Here is a 17,297-nt window from a genome sequence, read left to right on the forward strand (position 1 = left end):
TTTATCTCCCCCTTCCTGATAGTGAATAAACTAATTAATAAACTTGTTAAATAAATATATATATAGGAATGTAATGTGAAGCACAATTTAAGGTTCCGTTTGATGACATGTGTGAAATGCTTTAAAATGAATTGCAATGTCCGGTTAACGACTATAAAGCCAGACTTCCTCTATAGAGGAAAAAAAACCGAACCCCTGTTAGGAGGTGCAATCGTGTGAAGTAGTGAAATGATGGAGCCGTGACGTCGTCCTACAATGTTATGGTTCTCCTGGTGCGGTGACGTAATACCACAAAAACATGGTTCCGTTGTTTTGAACCAGAAAGCGTGCTAAGCATTTTTTTTAAGTAAATGCGATTTATATTGCTCCCCTCAAAGTCAGTGGAAGCCCCCTCCCCGCCCCCCATGCCAGATGATGGCTCAGAGCATGGAAACGTGTGCGGAATCTGGACGCCAGCTGGTGTGTAGCATCCTATCTACAACCTAGCGTTAGCTGTAATGAGCATCACATAGACGGCTAGCTCATTATTTAGCCGAGCTAAGACCAACGTTGTTTTTAAAATTCCTATTAATGTCATTGTTGTTTAAGGTGGTTAGCGTTAGCCTTGGTGGAGCTAAGGCAGTCCTGTGTGTTGTACATGAGTTTTATGATTAACGTTAATTGGATACATTAATCTTTTAAAGAAGTTGTAATCATGAATCAAAACAAGGGACTTTGTGGTTCCTTTAAACGGCTAACGAACCTTCCTCGGTGTTATAACGGATAACTACACCAGCATACTATGCCAGCATGATTGTCTGTCAACAAAGATGTGAGACATTTGACATAACTCAACGTTACAGCACAGTAGTCTTTCAAATCTAGAAAGAGGTTTTTGACTATGAAATGGTTATCCGCTAAGAATGTATTGATTTTATTTGGGTTCTGTCTCCCATGTTTCCCATTATTGTCATGCTTTATTTTGTATTGCAGCGCTCCATCTGCCGGAGGATGTACGATGAAAACGAAGACTTTTCTGACGTGGAGGAAATTGTCAACATCAGAGGATTTAGTCTAGAGGAAAAACTCGCCAGTAATAGATACAATGCAGACTTTGTCCAGGCGATGGAAGGCAAAGGTAATACACCACCTATTACATTTTTATTCAATGATATCTAATAAATGACACACTTTAGCTTTCTAAAAATGCATTGGACTTATGAACTTATTGTGTCACAGATTTCACCTATGAATATGTTCAGCGAGAAGCTCTAAGGAGCCCACTTATATTCAAACTCAAAGATGGCCTTGGGATCAGGTAATACAAGTTTAATAATGACATTGCAACGAATGGCTATACAGTAGGTCTAAATTAAGCTGATGTTCTGTCTATGATTTGTTTTTAACTTATACAGAATGCCTGACGAAGAATTTACCGTCAGTGAAATTAAAGGTTTAGTTGGTAAGTAGTTCTGTCTGAAAATGTGTTCTGTCCATTTCTCATGGTCCAAAGTATGTTTCAACCATAGACCATAGATCTATTTCTCATGGTCGTAACATTTTCAACACCTACGGACAAATGGAAAGAATAACAATTTCCGTGTCAATTATGATTTGGTGGATTCCCGATCTATTACAACAAAGTTTTATAGGCTAAGAGAGATTGATGAAAGTTGTGGTATTGTAAAACAAGACAATTGACCCAACACAGCAGTTTTAGTCCACACCTGAACTTAATTAGTTTCTCAAGCATGCAAAGACAAACAAAGGGCCATTAGTTCAACAAAGGGTTTACAAATTGGTTCACTGTAGTCAGATATTATAAGTCTCCGTCATAAAGACTATAATAATGGAAGTTTAACAACTAAAACTTTAATTAACCATCAAATACTACTTTAAAAGTGATTTTTTTTGTCGATATCTCCGAATTGGATGCCCCGGGGAATGTGCGGATAGCAACTGTCACAGATTATTTCCCACTGACGTACACTTTAAGGTGAATATCCCTGATTGACTATAATTACAGTGCTCTGCGTCTTCCTCAGGCAGCCGTCGCTCAGTGGACGTCATGGACGTGAGCACGCAGAAGGGCTCGGAGATGACCATGGCGCAGTTCGTCCGCTACTATGAGACCCCGGAGAAAGAGCGGGAGAAACTGTTCAACGTCATCAGCTTAGAGTTCAGCCACACCAAGCTGGAGCACCTCATCAAACGCCCTACTGTGGTAAACAGAGAAGGTCCCTCAGAGTATCAACGCCATTGATGACTGATGGTCAAGTTTCAATGATGCAAACAGAGCGGCCCTTTAATAATGTTTACACGCAGTGCACCTCCTTTAGTATTTTTTAAACGTATCATCTCTTTTAATTCCTATGAATCCTCTTGTACAGTTGCCACGGTGACACCCTCACTCTCTTTGTGGTATTGATAAATTACATCATCATATCCTAAACTCATCAGATCTTCTCGTATCTTATGATATTTTAAGAGCGTCAGACGGTGTGGTTGTTCACAGACAGAGTGTTGATCCACTTTGTCTTTCCCAGGTGGACCTAGTGGACTGGGTGGACAACATGTGGCCGTCTGAACTCAAGCAAAGACAAACCGAGTCCACCAACGTCATCTCAGAGATGAAGTACCCTAAAGTGCAGAGGTGTGTACGTTTTGGGAATCGCTTTATTAAGTCGCAAACTTCAAGTCTTGGCTAAGCCCTTTGTGGTTGTTGTTGAGAGTTTGTCTTATTTTGAATGATTTTCATGACATGATATTGGCAAGAAGTGCCAATATCTTGCCCTATTGCAAGTGTGTTTAACAATCTTTGTTCTCTGTAAGTGCACACAATGGTTGCTATAGCAGCCGTAGCATCACTGCATGGGCACGTTGAAATGACCTAGCTACCACTGTGATGTAATGGCATCCTCCCTTTAATTGCCTCCCTCTGGTTCACTCTGCCCATTGTTATAGACGCATACACATGCAGGGGTCAAGGAAGCAATGATACAACAATAACACACAATAAGTTTAAAGAGTTAAAGGTGTTCACAGTTGACCTACTTTCAGTGCATCATGGTTTTGATGCACTAAAAAAAACATGAAGTCCTGAAGGACTGCTGGATTAGATTTAACTTGATAAATATAAAGTATACACAACATTCTGGTCTATGATTTGACCAGGTCTGACTGTAGTTTCTATAAATTTATTTTGTCAAGTTACATTCTGATTGTCTTATCTGATTGTCTGAAGAGATCTAGGAAATGGAAAGGAAATCTAAAAGAACGAGAGTAGTAATTAAGGACTAGTCCATTGAAGTAAGGAAAGGAAATCTAGAAGAACGAGGCAAACAATATAAATGTATTGAATGTATTGAAATAAAGTGGCAGTGATTTGCGTACGTGGACTTCAACATTTGAAACATAAAAAGCCCTTAATTAAAGCCAGTTAATTGCTTAATTGGCTTTAATAATGTCTAATAATTATTCATAACTAGAACATAATGACTGAGATGAATGAGTTATTGTTTGTAGGTATTGTCTGATGAGTGTCAAGGGCTGCTATACAGACTTCCACATTGATTTCGGCGGGACTTCGGTATGGTATCACGTCTTCAAGGGAAAAAAGGTAATTTTTTTTTGATACTTAAGTACTGAATGTGTCTATTTGGTTAAGAAAATAGATCAATCCATGATGCACACTTTAATCCACGTTTAACAAGCCCTTTCCTGTCCATCTCAAGCTTTATCTCGCCCAATCTAACGCACATATAATAGCTTGTATAGGATGTGTCACGGCTCGTTAGTCAAAAAGACGCTGGAATGTGGCGTTTACACAACTGGCAAAAATGCCACTTCAACCATTCATTTGAATGGGGGTAAAGCGTTTAAGATGAGGCGGTGGGGGCCCAATGGGGTTGCGAAGAAGACGCAGCTGGACAAAAAGTGGAACTGAATCAACTTTTGGAGAAATGGAAACCGACGTCGCTCCGCTTTGGCAAGAACGGTAGATGCCCATGGAAAGAAGAACCTTGTTTACTGTGTAACGTTAGCATTGTATCACTCCAATGTTTACCTAGCAACAGTAGAGATTGAAGAGAGACAGATCGCTGCTGTGTTGTCCTTTCCAGAGCTGTACAACCCTTGCATAAAGGAGGGGTTTACGTTCACAACATGACCTCACACAAATGGGCCCTGAATTGACGCCCCCACATTGCCGTAGCAGTTTGCGGTAATCGCCGCAACACCTGATTCTATGTAAATGAACCCTAAGGGCCAGAATAAGTGACATTGACCTCCAGTGTGTGTTTACCTCCAGGTTTTCTGGCTGGTGCCCCCCACCCCTCACAACCTGGCCCTCTATGAGGACTGGGTGCTATCAGGCAAGCAGAGCGACATCTTCTTGGGGGACCGGGCTGACGGGTGCCAGAGAGTGGAGCTGAAGCAGGGAAATACCTTCTTCATCCCCTCAGGTTAACACTTACTCATTGGGCTGGACCATTTGTTTATCCTGAGGTTTACCCGTACCCTAATCCTGACTCATAAGGCTGGGGCATTCGTTTACACGTTCAGGGGAACTGAACAGTTGTTTATCCTGAGGTGATAAACAAATAGCCCTAATCCCTTATCCTTCCTCATAGCACAGGAACACTTGTTTACTCTCGCAGTTGAACTGAACATTTGTATATCCCCAGGGGAACTGAAAGGTTTGCTTGTGTTCTTCAAAGGTTCAAAGGTTTGAAATCTATATGGAGTAACAGCATAAATACATAAATATAAAAAACATTTGAATAATTAATAAGATCCAAAGTTTATAGAGAATAATAAAGTAATAATAAAGGCAAAGAAGAACACTGCCTAGCAGCAAATAATAATAATAATAAAATATTAATCTAACCAGAATTATATTCACTGTCTTCCCTTGACATACAGGATGGATCCATGCTGTCTACACCCCCGAGGATACCCTGGTGTTCGGAGGAAACATCCTTCACAGTTTCAACATTCCCATGCAGCTCAGCATCTATGAGATAGAGAACAGGACGAAGGTAAGAGCCTGATAGCGGACTTTTGTTTGCTGCACTTTTGAAAGACTAAGCAGGGAGATTAACACCTGTTGCTTTAAGATGCAGCTTTCACACATAGTTCCCGGTAAATGACTGGGATAACCTTTAAGGCACTGCTCGTGATTTTCAATATTCACACATGCAGCTACGTCCTCAGCAGGGTCTTGTGATTGGTTCGCCCGCCCAACACTGCTGTACCGGCAGTGTTGGGGACATGTTGCTAGGTCTCGAGGTGGCAAATTATCAGCTAAGATTTTCTAGGATTTTGAACCCTGCTCCCATTCACACATGACTCCATGCAGGAGTGTACTGGAACATTAATGGGACAGACTGCATGTGTGAAAGGTGCTATAGATAGCATGGGTGCCTTGCAGCTTATCACTGAGCAATGAAAGTTAATCGACTCCAATTTCCTTCACTCCCGGCAGTGTATAAAGGGATGTTATGCCTGGGTCGCTACAACCCCTTGCTTAAGGGACAAATTTCCCAAGGAATCAATTACGGTTACAACAGCAAGTATGGGTGAAAAAAGCCTTCTACAGAGATACACTGAGCATATGTATAGGAAATGTATATGTTCCTGTCCACACCAAAACACCAATACACAACTTTCTACAGTGACATTTTGGATTGGACGGGAGGCAAAAATTGAAGTTAAGTATTTATTATAGGTATAACTGATCTTTAAAGTGTGGGTGTGTACCTTGTGTGTATTGAATAGCTATTAGCATTCACTTCCCATCCTTGATTCTCAGGTGAACTCCAAATTCCGCTACCCGTTTTACCACGAGATGTGCTGGTATGTGTTGGAGCGGTACGTCTGCTGCCTGACCAAGAAGTCCTACCTCTCCAAGGAGATCCACAAAGATCGCACGCTTCAAGGTAAGAAACACACATGAACTCATTGATAGTGGAACAAGACTGTGCTCTTCTGTTTTCACCATCAGTTAATCTATTGATTTTCATTTTCAATGTTTTTTTTTGAGGAATTATGCCTACAAAAATGTCCACCGGAAGTTACGTTAAATTAAGTTCCCAGAGCCCAGAGGGACCTGCATTTGATTTACAGTGAACTTAATATAAACATTTCTAAAGCTATAAGCAGCAGGTTAAAGCGTTTTCACTCATAAACGACTAAAACAACTGCAGTCATTGTATCAAGAAGTCATCGACTTCGACCTGCTGCATGTTGCAGTGCATTAGTTAGCCTAGACTAGCGTCACCATGCTTCTCCTCCAACGTCTCAGACTCTGAGGTAAAGATGGGCACAGCGAGCCCCCCCTCGCACCCCCCCGCCCGGGACGTGGACGAGACCCGGGCGGGGGACCACCAGGAGGGGGACAAAGCAGACTCCCAGGAGGACAGATGCATCCACACGCCCGCGTTCCCCAAAGACCCCTCCGGAAGACCCTGCGGCCCCGGCGCCCCGGAGCCCCGCGGCCGACACACCCACCTGACAGAGTTTGAGTTGGAGGGGCTCCAGGCTCTGGTAGACAAGCTGGAGGCCCTCCCGGAGAACAAGAGGTGTGTCCCCGAAGGGCTGAAGGAGCCACAGGCGCTGCTGGAACACATGAAGGTACGTGGGCGCCCGACCGCCACCGCGCGGGATGCCACTAACATTTGACTACCAGTGCTTCAATGCTACATGCACGACCCCTCCAACCCATATCTCGGAAATCGACAGCGCACGATGCGCTTACACATATATTTGTGTGAGTTTTATTTTAATTTATTTGCATTTGCGGCGCTAAAATATTTCTTGGAATCCTGGTTCGTTTTTTTTTTCTCTTGAGAATGCACTTCCTGTTAGTCGTTACTATCAGTCATGCTAGGTGCCTAGCAGCACTGATCTTCTATCAGGGGAAGCTGGGTTTGGAACCACCATCCCAACCCAGCTTCCCCTGATAGAAGAACAGACCTGATAGCAGTTATCATTGCTTTGGGTTTGGATGCCGGTTCTGTGGAACTCTACAAAACGACTTTGTAGGGATTTCATCTTGCATCTTTTTTTAATCTCTTCCTGCTGGGGACTGAAGTTGTTTTTTATCTAGTGCAGATGGGCGCTCGTGTCCTCTTTACCTACGAGTGGTTTAACGCACGGCTTGGGCGCATCCCTCAAGGGGAGAAACACACAAACAGGGTCAGAATGATAACACCATGTGGTGCATCTCCACTAGATTTGGGGAAGCAATAGTCTAGTGGTTAGGGTGTTTCGTAACGGTTTCAGAACGGTTTAGATTTTTTATCTTAAGGTTCCCAGCGAGAAGTCATAAATAACATGTAAAGAAAACACACAAAGTGGCTTTGGATAGAAGACTGGGAAATGATGAAATAGTAAAACATAAACCATTTAATGTCCTAGGTTCTCCTAAAAGAGCATGCAGATGACGACCCCAAACTAGCCATCAGTGGGGTTCCTGTGGTCTCCTGGACAACTGGCACCACCAAGGTAACAGGATTTCCGTCTCATTCGTGGGTTTTGAATTTACTTTAATGATGATTCTGACAGATTTGAAGTTGCATTTTTCATCTCTGATTTTTTGGACTTTCTTTTCAAACAAGGCTTGCGGGTTGCTCCCAATGTAATCTGGGCTCTGGCTATAAACATAGACATAGTTTCACAGCAACTAGAAGCTTCAGACATAGAAGCACAAAAACTAGAAGCTAAAGACATCAAATAACTAGAAGTTGTGGTGCTAGTGTTCCACAGGTCAGCAACAGTTAGCATCCCCTAGCTCGTTGGCTAACGAACCCAACCCTGATGGAGCCCAACTCCACTCTGTCAGTCCACTCCACACACACACACACACACACACACACACACACACTCCCAACCCGCTCCCTCTTTCCATCCCTCTAGCCTCCGGCTCCGCCGACGCCCAACCGCCCCAAACCCAAGATGGCCACCTCTCCCGCGTCGCCGGCGGTCAAACTGCCGGCGGGCCGCGCGGCGTCGGGCTCCCGGAGGCGCCGGACGCGCTGCCGCCGCTGCGAGGCGTGCACCCGCAGCGAGTGCGGCGCCTGTCACTTCTGCAACGACATGAAGAAGTTTGGCGGGCCGGGCCGCATGAAGCAGTCCTGCATCATGAGGCAGTGCATCGCTGTGGGTTCACTACGCGCACACGCACAAACACACACACACACACACACACACACACACACACACACACACACACACACACACACACACACACACACACACACACACACACACACACACACACACACACATACACACACACACACACACACACACAGACACAGACACAGACACACACACACACAGAAATAGAGCGAGAGAGAGAGCTAGAGAGAGAGGGAGAGAGAGAGAGAGCGAGAAAGAGAGAGAGAGAGAGAGAGAGAGAGAGAGAGAGAGAGAGAGGGAGAGACAGAGAGAAGGAGAGGGAAAGAGGGAGAGAGAGACAGACACATATATATATATACACAATACATCCAAATATATACCCATATACATGCACAATATACCCATATATATACACGTAACATATACACACACAGCTCACATTTTAGAACCCTAACCCTCCCACAGTCTGTGTTAAGTAGCGCAGCAGCTAACCCGTGGTGGTGCCTGTGTTGCGCCCCTCACCCCCCCCCCCCCCCAGCCCGTGCTGCCCCACACCGCCGTGTGTCTGGTCTGCGGCGAGGCGGGCAAGGAGGACACGGTGGAGGCCGAGGAGGACAAGGTCAGCCTCATGCTCATGGAGTGCTCCATCTGCAACGAGATCCTCCACCCCGCTTGCCTGAAGGTACGTCCACACCCACCTAAGGTGTGTCCGGTCCGGGTCCCTTCAGATCTCTTTGTGTGTGTCCCAGCCCAAACCATGACCGTTTCGGTTGACAGCTTCCTTTTGTTGTGATTCCCGGCTCAGGTGAAAGACTCGGGCGGAGTCGTCAACGACGAGCTGCCCAACTGCTGGGAATGCCCCAAGTGCAGCCATGCTGGGAAAAGTGGGAAAGTAAGCAACAGAGTGGGAAGTGAATGATCTCTTCTTCTTCCTCTCATTTCTCTCTTCATGTGGTGTGGTGAGCGTTCACGGGATCAATTGTCGACTGCTGGTGTGTGTGAAGGTGACAGCTCAGGTAGAGGTGGAACCCTGCATCCCCCACTGACCCCTGACCCTGACCCTAACCCTAACATAAAGGTATAAAGTTGTTCTTTGTTTCCTTATCCTTGGCCCTGAAGCAAAAGAGGGGTCCAGGGTTCAAGTACGCGTCCAACCTGCCCGGGTCGCTGCTCAGAGAGCCGCGCCTCGACCTCCGGGACATCAAGGAGGAGGAGCCCGACCCCCACGCCGACGTCGCCACGGCAACCGCCGGGTACGCGTTCGGCGGAGAGGTGCCTTCCGTGAAGAAGATGTTGGGGGATTGGGAGAGGAAGGACAGCTTGAAGAAGCGCAGTGGAGGTAGTGGGGAGGAAGAAGATGATGAGGAGGAGGGGGAGGAGCCTGTGAGGAAGAGGCCTCCTGTGATGTCGCAAGATGGGGAGGAGCCTGTGAGGAAGAGGCCTCCCATGATGTCGCAAGAGGGGGAGGAGCCTGTGAGGAAAAGGCCACCCATGATGTCACCAGAGGGGGAGGCGCCTGTTAGGAAGAGGCCTCCTCTGATGTCACTAGAGGGGGAGGAGCCTGTGAGGAAGAGGCCTCCTGTGACGTCACCAGACGGGGAGGAGTCTGTTAGGAAGAGGCCTCCTATGATGTCGCTAGAGGGGGAGGAGCCTGTGAGGAAGAGGACTCCTGGGATGTCACCAGAGGGGGAGGAGCCTGTGAGGAAGAGGACTCCCATGATGTCACTAGAAGGGGCGCCCCGGCCGAGGCTTGAGGGCAACCCACTGAGGAAGAAGAGGAAGCTGTTCGACACAAACGATGAAGATGTCATCAAGAAGAAGGTGAGTAAACGAACACACACACACACACACACGCATGCTTATTTATCTAACCTCTTGTTGTCTTTCTAAACAGGTGTTGTTGATCCCAGATAATAACAATAATGTATTCAGTTTCACAGTAGTGTCAAACAATAGTGATCTTTGGCTTCAGGCACTCGCTGTGCGAAACATGAGGATCCCAAAAGCCATAAGCAAACTAATCCCCCTTCCCCTCCCAGAAGAGGCCTTCAAAGCCCGACAGCTCTGGCACCCTGACGCTGTTCCGGCAGATCAAAACAGAACCCGACGACGGTGACTATGGCGACGCACCCTCCGGCGACCAAGGGGAGTTCCTCGCAAAACAGGACAGGTACCGGGACCCGCCTCACGTGAAGGAACCCGCCACGGACGAAGACGAAGGAAGCCCACAGGGCGAGGAAGAAGAGGAGAAACCCGTCAAACAGGAAGTCAATCCGGGCGATGCAGAGGTCAAAATCAAGGTCCCGCCCACAGCTGCGTCCAGAGTGAGCGACTGCCGCTCCTCTTCCTGCGCTTCTCGGGCGGGGCCCAGCGAGGCCATCGGCGGCCAGGGGCGGGGCCCCGGTCCCCTCAAGGGCCGCCTCCAGCGCCGGCGTCTGCCCAACAAGGAGCTGAGCAGGGAGCTGAGCAAGGAGCTCAACCAGGAGATCAACCCCGGGCTGGCCCCGCCCCCAACCCCGACGTCAGCCAATCGCGGTCGAAGGCCGCCGAAGAGGGTGAAGCCGTCGACCGATGGCAGCTGCCGATCGATTAAGACGGAGGAACCGCCGAACCCCCAGCCGATCCTGACCAATCACGGCGGCAGGAAGGTGAAAGTGGAAGAGGCCTCGGCCAATCCGAGCCGCAGACCGGCGATCAAGAGCGAACCCCAGGGCGAGGGGGAGGAGCCTAAGCCACACCAACCAAAGCGGGCGCTGCACAGCCAGGATGCCACCCAAGACGCCGGCAGGTTCTCCCCTCCCCCGCTGGGCTGCAGTCGACCCCCGGCCGTCCCGCCCAGACCGACCCACCCTCTGCACAAGCTCCACCCCCCTACGGAGCGCCACGTCATCAGGCCGCCGCCCATCAGCCCCCCTCCGGACCGCCTGCCGCTGGCCAACGGCCGGACGCACGCGCTGCGGCGGGAGCTGTGGAGGGCGGTGTTCGGCCAGCTCACGCACGGCGAGCTGTGCACCTGCATGCGCGTCTGCAAGACCTGGAACCGATGGTGAGACGTCAGTCCGGTGCACCTGACCACTCCAGGCTCAGTTATGGTTCCACGTCGACGGATTGACCACGCTTCGGCGCAGTCGTGACCCTGTTTTGGTTCTGCGTCGTGAGCAGACCAATCACAGCCCTTGGTGCTTCGTCACCTCGACGCAAGGTTACGGTTTTAGGGAGGCGCACGTCAGGCCCTTGCAGGGGCCGGAAGGAGGGTCCGCAAGGACGTAATGGGTCCGTAAACCACCTTGAGTTGCGTCGACGTGGAACCATAACTAAGCCTTTGCACCCGCGAACACATCAACTGCAGTAGGCAATAGGGGGCAATAGGGGGGCATTCAGTGGCCGTTGGTAGGGGTGGAAGGTGTGGGATGGGGACAGGGTTATGTGGTGGCTCTTGAACGCTGAGATCTGTAGGCATGCTTGAGCAATGTGGCTCAACCCCTACCAGCTCATTAATAGGACACCTCTGAACCGGTATTCACTAAACTGCTAAGTTATCAATACGACGTTAGCTTATCAATATGAAGATTATATGTGTGAAGTATGTCAATCAATTTGAAGTAAGTTAATCAATATTAAGTGAGGTGATCACTATGAAGTAAGGTTATCAATATGAAGTTGGGTAATCAATATGGAGGAGATCACTCTGAAGTAAGGTAATCAATAAGGATGTGATCACTATGAATTAAGGTTATCAATATGAAGTGAGATGATCCATGAGGGGGTGATCACTGCGAGGTGTACGGTGCAGGTGCTGTGACAAGCAGCTGTGGCGGCGCGTGGAGGTGCGGCGCTGCAGGTCCATCAGCGCCCTGATGCTGAGCGGGGTGATCCGCCGGCAGCCCGTGGCCCTGGACCTCGGCTGGACCAACATCTCCAAGACCCAGCTCAGCTGGCTCATCCACAGGCTGCCTGGTAAACCCACGCCCGGGGGGGGGGGGGGGGAGGGTACTTGGTTCCTGGTGGAGAGTTGGGTTCCTGGAAGTAATTTTATTGTGGGAGGAAGTGGAACTTGATCTCCACCACCCACAGGCTTCTGCTACTTTTGGATGCCGTTTTCTGTGTGTAAAACGTGCAATGTTTCAGATTGAAGAACGGCATTTTGATGAAATGGATACGATTGAAGCATGCCTCAATTCCTTCCCTGATCTTGGCCACCGAGATCCAGTTGGATCAGTGCTTTTAGCGGTGCTTGAAGGATCATTGAACCCATGAAACGTGGGCTCTGGGTCCTCCTGAATGAGTTCTTACAGCCTGTCTCATGGTGCTGTGAGGTCTGAGGGTGCTGCTGCTGTCTGGGTGCTCGTGGGCGGCGGCGGCGGCCCTGTGCACCTCCAGCGGCCCCCTGCTGAGGACCCTGGACGTCCAGTGGGTGGAGGGGCTCGCCGACCCCCAGATGAGAGACCTGCTCTCCCCCCCCACGGACAGCAGACCAGGTGCTTAACAACAGCTTTACAACACGAGCTACATGACCTGTGATAGGGTTATGATTGGACTGTAATACAGCACAACAACATTTATGTTTTAATGCATCACACAGCAGAATAAGCACTTTTTTTGGGAACAAATAGGAGATAAATACTGTAATCTCCATCTTCTCCTTTTCCTCTCCCCCCTTTCCTCCGCCTCCTGTCCTCCTCGTTTCATCCACTTTCTCCTATCTCCTCCCTCTCCTGCCCCTGCTTCTCCTGTCCTCGTCCTTCTCCTTCATCTCCTCCACCTCCTCATCCACCTCCTCCTCCTCATCCACCCCCCAACCTCGTTCCCTTCCATCTCTTCCTCCTCCTTCTCCTCCTCCCAACTACCTCATCCTACTCCAACCTCTCAACCCCTTTTTTCCACTTCCTATTCCTCCAACCAACCCCTACGCCCTTCCTCCTCCTCCCTCCCCCATCCACCTCCTCCTCTGACCACCCCCCACCTCCCCCTCCTCCTCCATCACCTCCTCCTCCTCCTCCTCCTCCTCCTCTATCACCTCCTCCTCCTCCTCCTCCTCTATCACCTCCTCCATCACCTCCTCCTCCTCCTCCTCCTCCTCCTCTATCACCTCCTCCATCACCTCCTCCTCCTCCTTCTCCATCACATCCTCCTCCTCCATCACCTCCTCCTCCTCCTTCTCCATCACATCCTCCTCCTCCATCACCTCCTCCTCCTCCTCCTCCTCCTCCTCCTCCATCACCTCCTCCTCCTCCTCCTCCTCCTCCTCCTGTTCCTCCTCCTCCTCCTCCTCCTCCTCCTCCTCCTCCTCCTCCTCCCTCCGCCCAGGCCAGTGTGACAGCCGGAGCCGGCTGCGTAACGTGGAGGAGCTGCGGCTGGCGGGGCTGGACATCACGGACGCCACGCTGCGGCTGCTCATCCTCCACATGCCGGCGCTCACCCTGCTGGACCTCAGCTACTGCAACCACGTCACCGACCAGTCGGTCAACCTGCTGACCGCCGCCGGCACCGCCACAAGGGACTCCCTGACTCACGTCAGCCTCGCGGGTGAGGAGACACCGCCCCGCAGCACAGCACATCACAGCACAGCACAGCACACCACAGCACACCGCACCACAGCACATCACAGCACACCACACCGCACCACAGCACACGAGGAATGAGCTCAGGCTGCTTGTGGGGCAGAGTGTGTCTAGGGTCAGTAGGGGTCGCTAGGGGGAGGATTGCACCACATAAGTCACCACAAAATGATGGAACTCACTACCAGACCACTTGAAATGTATCAAAACGTATCAATGTTTCTGCATCTGTCCCTTTTCAAATCGACCTTTAATTCATTTAATTATCAACCAGTGCGTTTGGTGCTCTCTAGTGGTAACATTTACATTTACATTTAGGATTGCTTTTAGCAGACTTACAATAACTACATTCGTCAGGAGAAAGAGAAACGATATATCGCTGATGGTATAGTCGAAGGGTCAGCTAGGGTTGATAAGGTAGGAAAGGTTCTTGTTTAGGCGTACCCCTGTACCTTGTTTAGGCCTCCTAGCCCCTCTGTACCCCTGTACCTTGTTTGGCCTCCTAGCCCCTCCGTACCCCTATACCTTGTTTAGGCCTTCTAGACCCTCTGTACCCCTAAACCTTGTTTAGGCCTCCTAGCCCCTCCGTACCCCTGTACCTTGTTAGGCCTCCCAGCCCCTCCGTACCCCTATATGTTTTTGAGGCCTCCTAGCTCTCCGTACCCCTATACCTTGTTTAGGGGGTACTCCTAACCCCTTCTAAAGGGCTGATTATGGTCCCGCGTTCCCGCAACGCAATGAACAATCAGACGCTTTGGCGCAGTCGTGAACGTTTATGGGTCTGCGTCGGGGTTTAGTAAGCGGACCAATCACAGCCCTTGCTGCTGCGTCGCCTCGAGGGAAGGTTATGATTTTTGAGAGGCGCACGTCCAGCCCTTGTGGTGGACGCAAGGAGGGTCCGCAAGGACGTAAGGGATCCGTAACACCCTTGCGTTACGTGAACGTGGAACCATAAAGAGCCCTTTACCCCCATACCTTGTTTAGGTGGTACTCCTAAACCCTTCTTACCCCTATACTATATATTTAGGCCTCCTACACCTTATTCCCCAATACCTTGTATATATATATATATATATATATAATATATATATATTTACCGTTTTCTCGGTTTTGGGACCTCAGTGGCGGAACGAGCTCCCTGCCGCTCTCGGGACCGCAGAGTCGCTCACTATCTTCCGAAAAAGACTCAAGACTCACCTGTTCAGAGTCCACCTCGACACTGCATAGCCACCCTCCCCCTTCTGGCCATCATTGTACATTGTATTGTATTGTGCTGTATTGTATTGTATTGTATTATAGTACTTAACTGTGTAGCGACTGCAGTAGCTGCTATCATTGCTGTAACACGGGGAATTGGTTAGCCTAGCGATTGTTGTACTTGCACTTGGTTCTATGAACATCCTTTCTGTACCGACAGCGTTATAATGATGCACTTCTTATGACGAATGTACTTATTGTAAGTCGCTTTGGATAAAAGCGTCTGCTAAATGCCCTAAATGTAAATGTAAATGTAAATATATATATATATATATATATATATATATATATATATATATATATATATATTCATTTCTTATGTGTGTAGTCTGCAACAGGGTCACGGACCAGTGCCTGGCGTACTTCAAGCGCTGCGGCAGCATCTGCCACATCGACCTGCGCTACTGCAAGCTGGTCACCAGGGAGGGCTGCCAGCGCTTCATCGCCGAGATGTCCGTGAGCGTGCCGTTCGGACTGCGGGAGGAGAAGCTGCTGCAGCGGATCAGCTAGTCGGCAGGAGGAGGAGGAGGGACTTGTTTTTCTACAGCCGGTCATTTGGATGAGTCGCCATGAGCCATTTTCACGATCAGTCCGTTTGTGACATCACAACGGGTACGGAGGGGCTAGGAGGCCTCCCGCCTTGTGATGTCACAAGTCGGGAGGGACCACCCATCCGTCCTAAGTCTGAGTGGACGCTCGACCTTGTGGTGTCACAAATGGGTGTATGTTGAAATGGCTCTTATGCCGCGGTTCCACTGCAGGGTGCGGAACGGATCGGTTCGCAAAGGTGCGGTACGGGTTGCGTTTCCACTGCCAAAAGTGGGCGTGACCCAGACTTAGCTGTACCCGTTTTGGCCTCGTTTTCAGTACTCCTCCGTTGGGGTACTGAAAACTAGACGAGACGCCTGAAAGGGTCCCTGGAAATTCTAGCTACACACCCCCTCCGTTGATTGGTCGACAGAATCATCACTTCCGGGCGACGTGGGGATAAAAACAAACAAACAGTAGCCTCGAGGTATTATTCTTTACAATTAACATGTCGCGTAAAACGCTTGCTTGGGCGAACAAGGAGTAGGAGACGTTCGTCTGCATTCTTGGGGAGGAAGACGTTGTTTACGATGTTTACGTAGCTGCCGCGGCGATCGACATCCGGCCTACCTTAAAGGGTACTGTCGGCGGTGGAAACGCGACCTCGGAACTGAGCTGGGCTATACCGCCCCCTCCCTACCGCACCTTTGCGAACCGATCCGTTCCGCACCCTGCAGTGGAAACGCGGCATTAGAGGCCGTCCTACAATATGCATGCATGGTGGTAGTACGTACTATTTAACCTGAGTAGCAGTGCCATTTTGGCCAGGATACGTACTTAACACAGGCAGCTTGGATCCCTGATGCATAGCCTGGAACAGGGTTAGGGTAGAGTCTTAGCCCAGGCCAGATCACTGGAACAGGGTTAGGGTAGAGTCTTAACCCAGGCCAGATCACTGGAACAGGGTTAGGGTAGAGCAGGGGTGCCCAACCAGTCGATCGCGGTCTACCAGTAGATCGCCGACAGATCCCAAGTCGATCGCGAGGGGTGAAGAAAAAAGTTTTTTATTTTTTATTTATTTTTTTAATGAAATTAAATTTGCGCGGGACATATACGCGCGGTAGCGCATGTGCTGTTAACAGCAGTTGAAAGCCGTCAACAGTAGTTACACACTCCTAAACGTTGGCATGGCTGAGGGGAAACAAGCTAAGACCTACCATTTTCACCCTGAGTGGGAGGAAGATTATTGATTATTGTTGAGAAGGTGCCGTGCGGCAGACGGAATGAAACCCCCACTGAAGGGGGTTCAGTGAAACCCCACCCCCCCCCCCCCCCGTCAACAATTGTTCTCTACCCCCCCCCCCCCCCCCCCCGGCTTGAAGGTAGGTTTGCTGGTAGATCTCGGGAGGTTGGCTACTTGAAAAGTAGATCTTGGGTCAAAAAAGGTTGGGCACCCCTGGGGTAGAGTCTTAACCCAGGCCAGATCACTGGAACAGGGTTAGGGTAGAGTCTTAACCCAGGCTAGATCAATGGAACAGGGTTAGGGTAGAGTCTTAACCCAGGCTAGATCACTGGAAAAGGGTTAGGGTAGAATCTTAACCAAGGCTAGATCACTGGAAAAGGGTTAGGGTAGAGTCTTAACTAAGGCTAGCTAGATCACTGGAACAATAGAAACATTAGAATAGCATCCATTGGTTTGGATGTTTCTTTGTCGTTTGTATTCCTAAAACCTCTGCACCTTTCCAGCTTTTCTTTGTTATATTGTATTACAGAATGACAATGTATGTGCGTTTTGTTGTGCATAGAGTTAACTGTTCTAATGCAAGGTTATTG

The 17,297-nt window shown here is 49.2% G+C and overlaps 1 protein-coding gene across 1 annotated transcript; it reads left to right on the forward strand.

The window, feature by feature from the left end:
* The first annotated feature begins 408 nt into the window (after positions 1-408).
* LOC130381103 (lysine-specific demethylase 2B-like) lies at positions 409-16,752 on the forward strand. Its single transcript, XM_056588537.1, has 21 exons — positions 409-459; positions 973-1,117; positions 1,219-1,297; positions 1,395-1,441; positions 2,025-2,203; positions 2,526-2,632; positions 3,505-3,598; positions 4,289-4,442; positions 4,903-5,018; positions 5,792-5,918; positions 6,284-6,612; positions 7,399-7,485; positions 7,897-8,139; positions 8,660-8,803; positions 8,927-9,013; positions 9,241-9,942; positions 10,161-11,167; positions 11,915-12,078; positions 12,438-12,599; positions 13,429-13,647; positions 15,265-16,752. Exons 1-21 carry the CDS (start codon positions 412-414, stop codon positions 15,444-15,446), a joined length of 4,422 nt encoding a protein of 1,473 aa, XP_056444512.1. The 5' UTR covers positions 409-411; the 3' UTR covers positions 15,447-16,752.
* The last annotated feature ends 545 nt before the right edge of the window (positions 16,753-17,297 follow it).

Source organism: Gadus chalcogrammus, chromosome 4, assembly GCF_026213295.1.
Source record: "Gadus chalcogrammus isolate NIFS_2021 chromosome 4, NIFS_Gcha_1.0, whole genome shotgun sequence".
Taxonomy (NCBI): domain Eukaryota; kingdom Metazoa; phylum Chordata; class Actinopteri; order Gadiformes; family Gadidae; genus Gadus; species Gadus chalcogrammus.

Coding starts and splice junctions, on each gene's coding strand:
- LOC130381103 (XM_056588537.1), top strand. CDS start 412: ATGATGGCTCAGAGCATGGAAACGTGTGCGGAATCTGGACGCCAGCTG. Junction 5,019..5,791: donor AGATAGAGAACAGGACGAAG/GTAAGAGCCTGA, acceptor CTTGATTCTCAG/GTGAACTCCAAATTCCGCTA. Junction 12,079..12,437: donor GCTCATCCACAGGCTGCCTG/GTAAACCCACGC, acceptor TGGTGCTGTGAG/GTCTGAGGGTGCTGCTGCTG.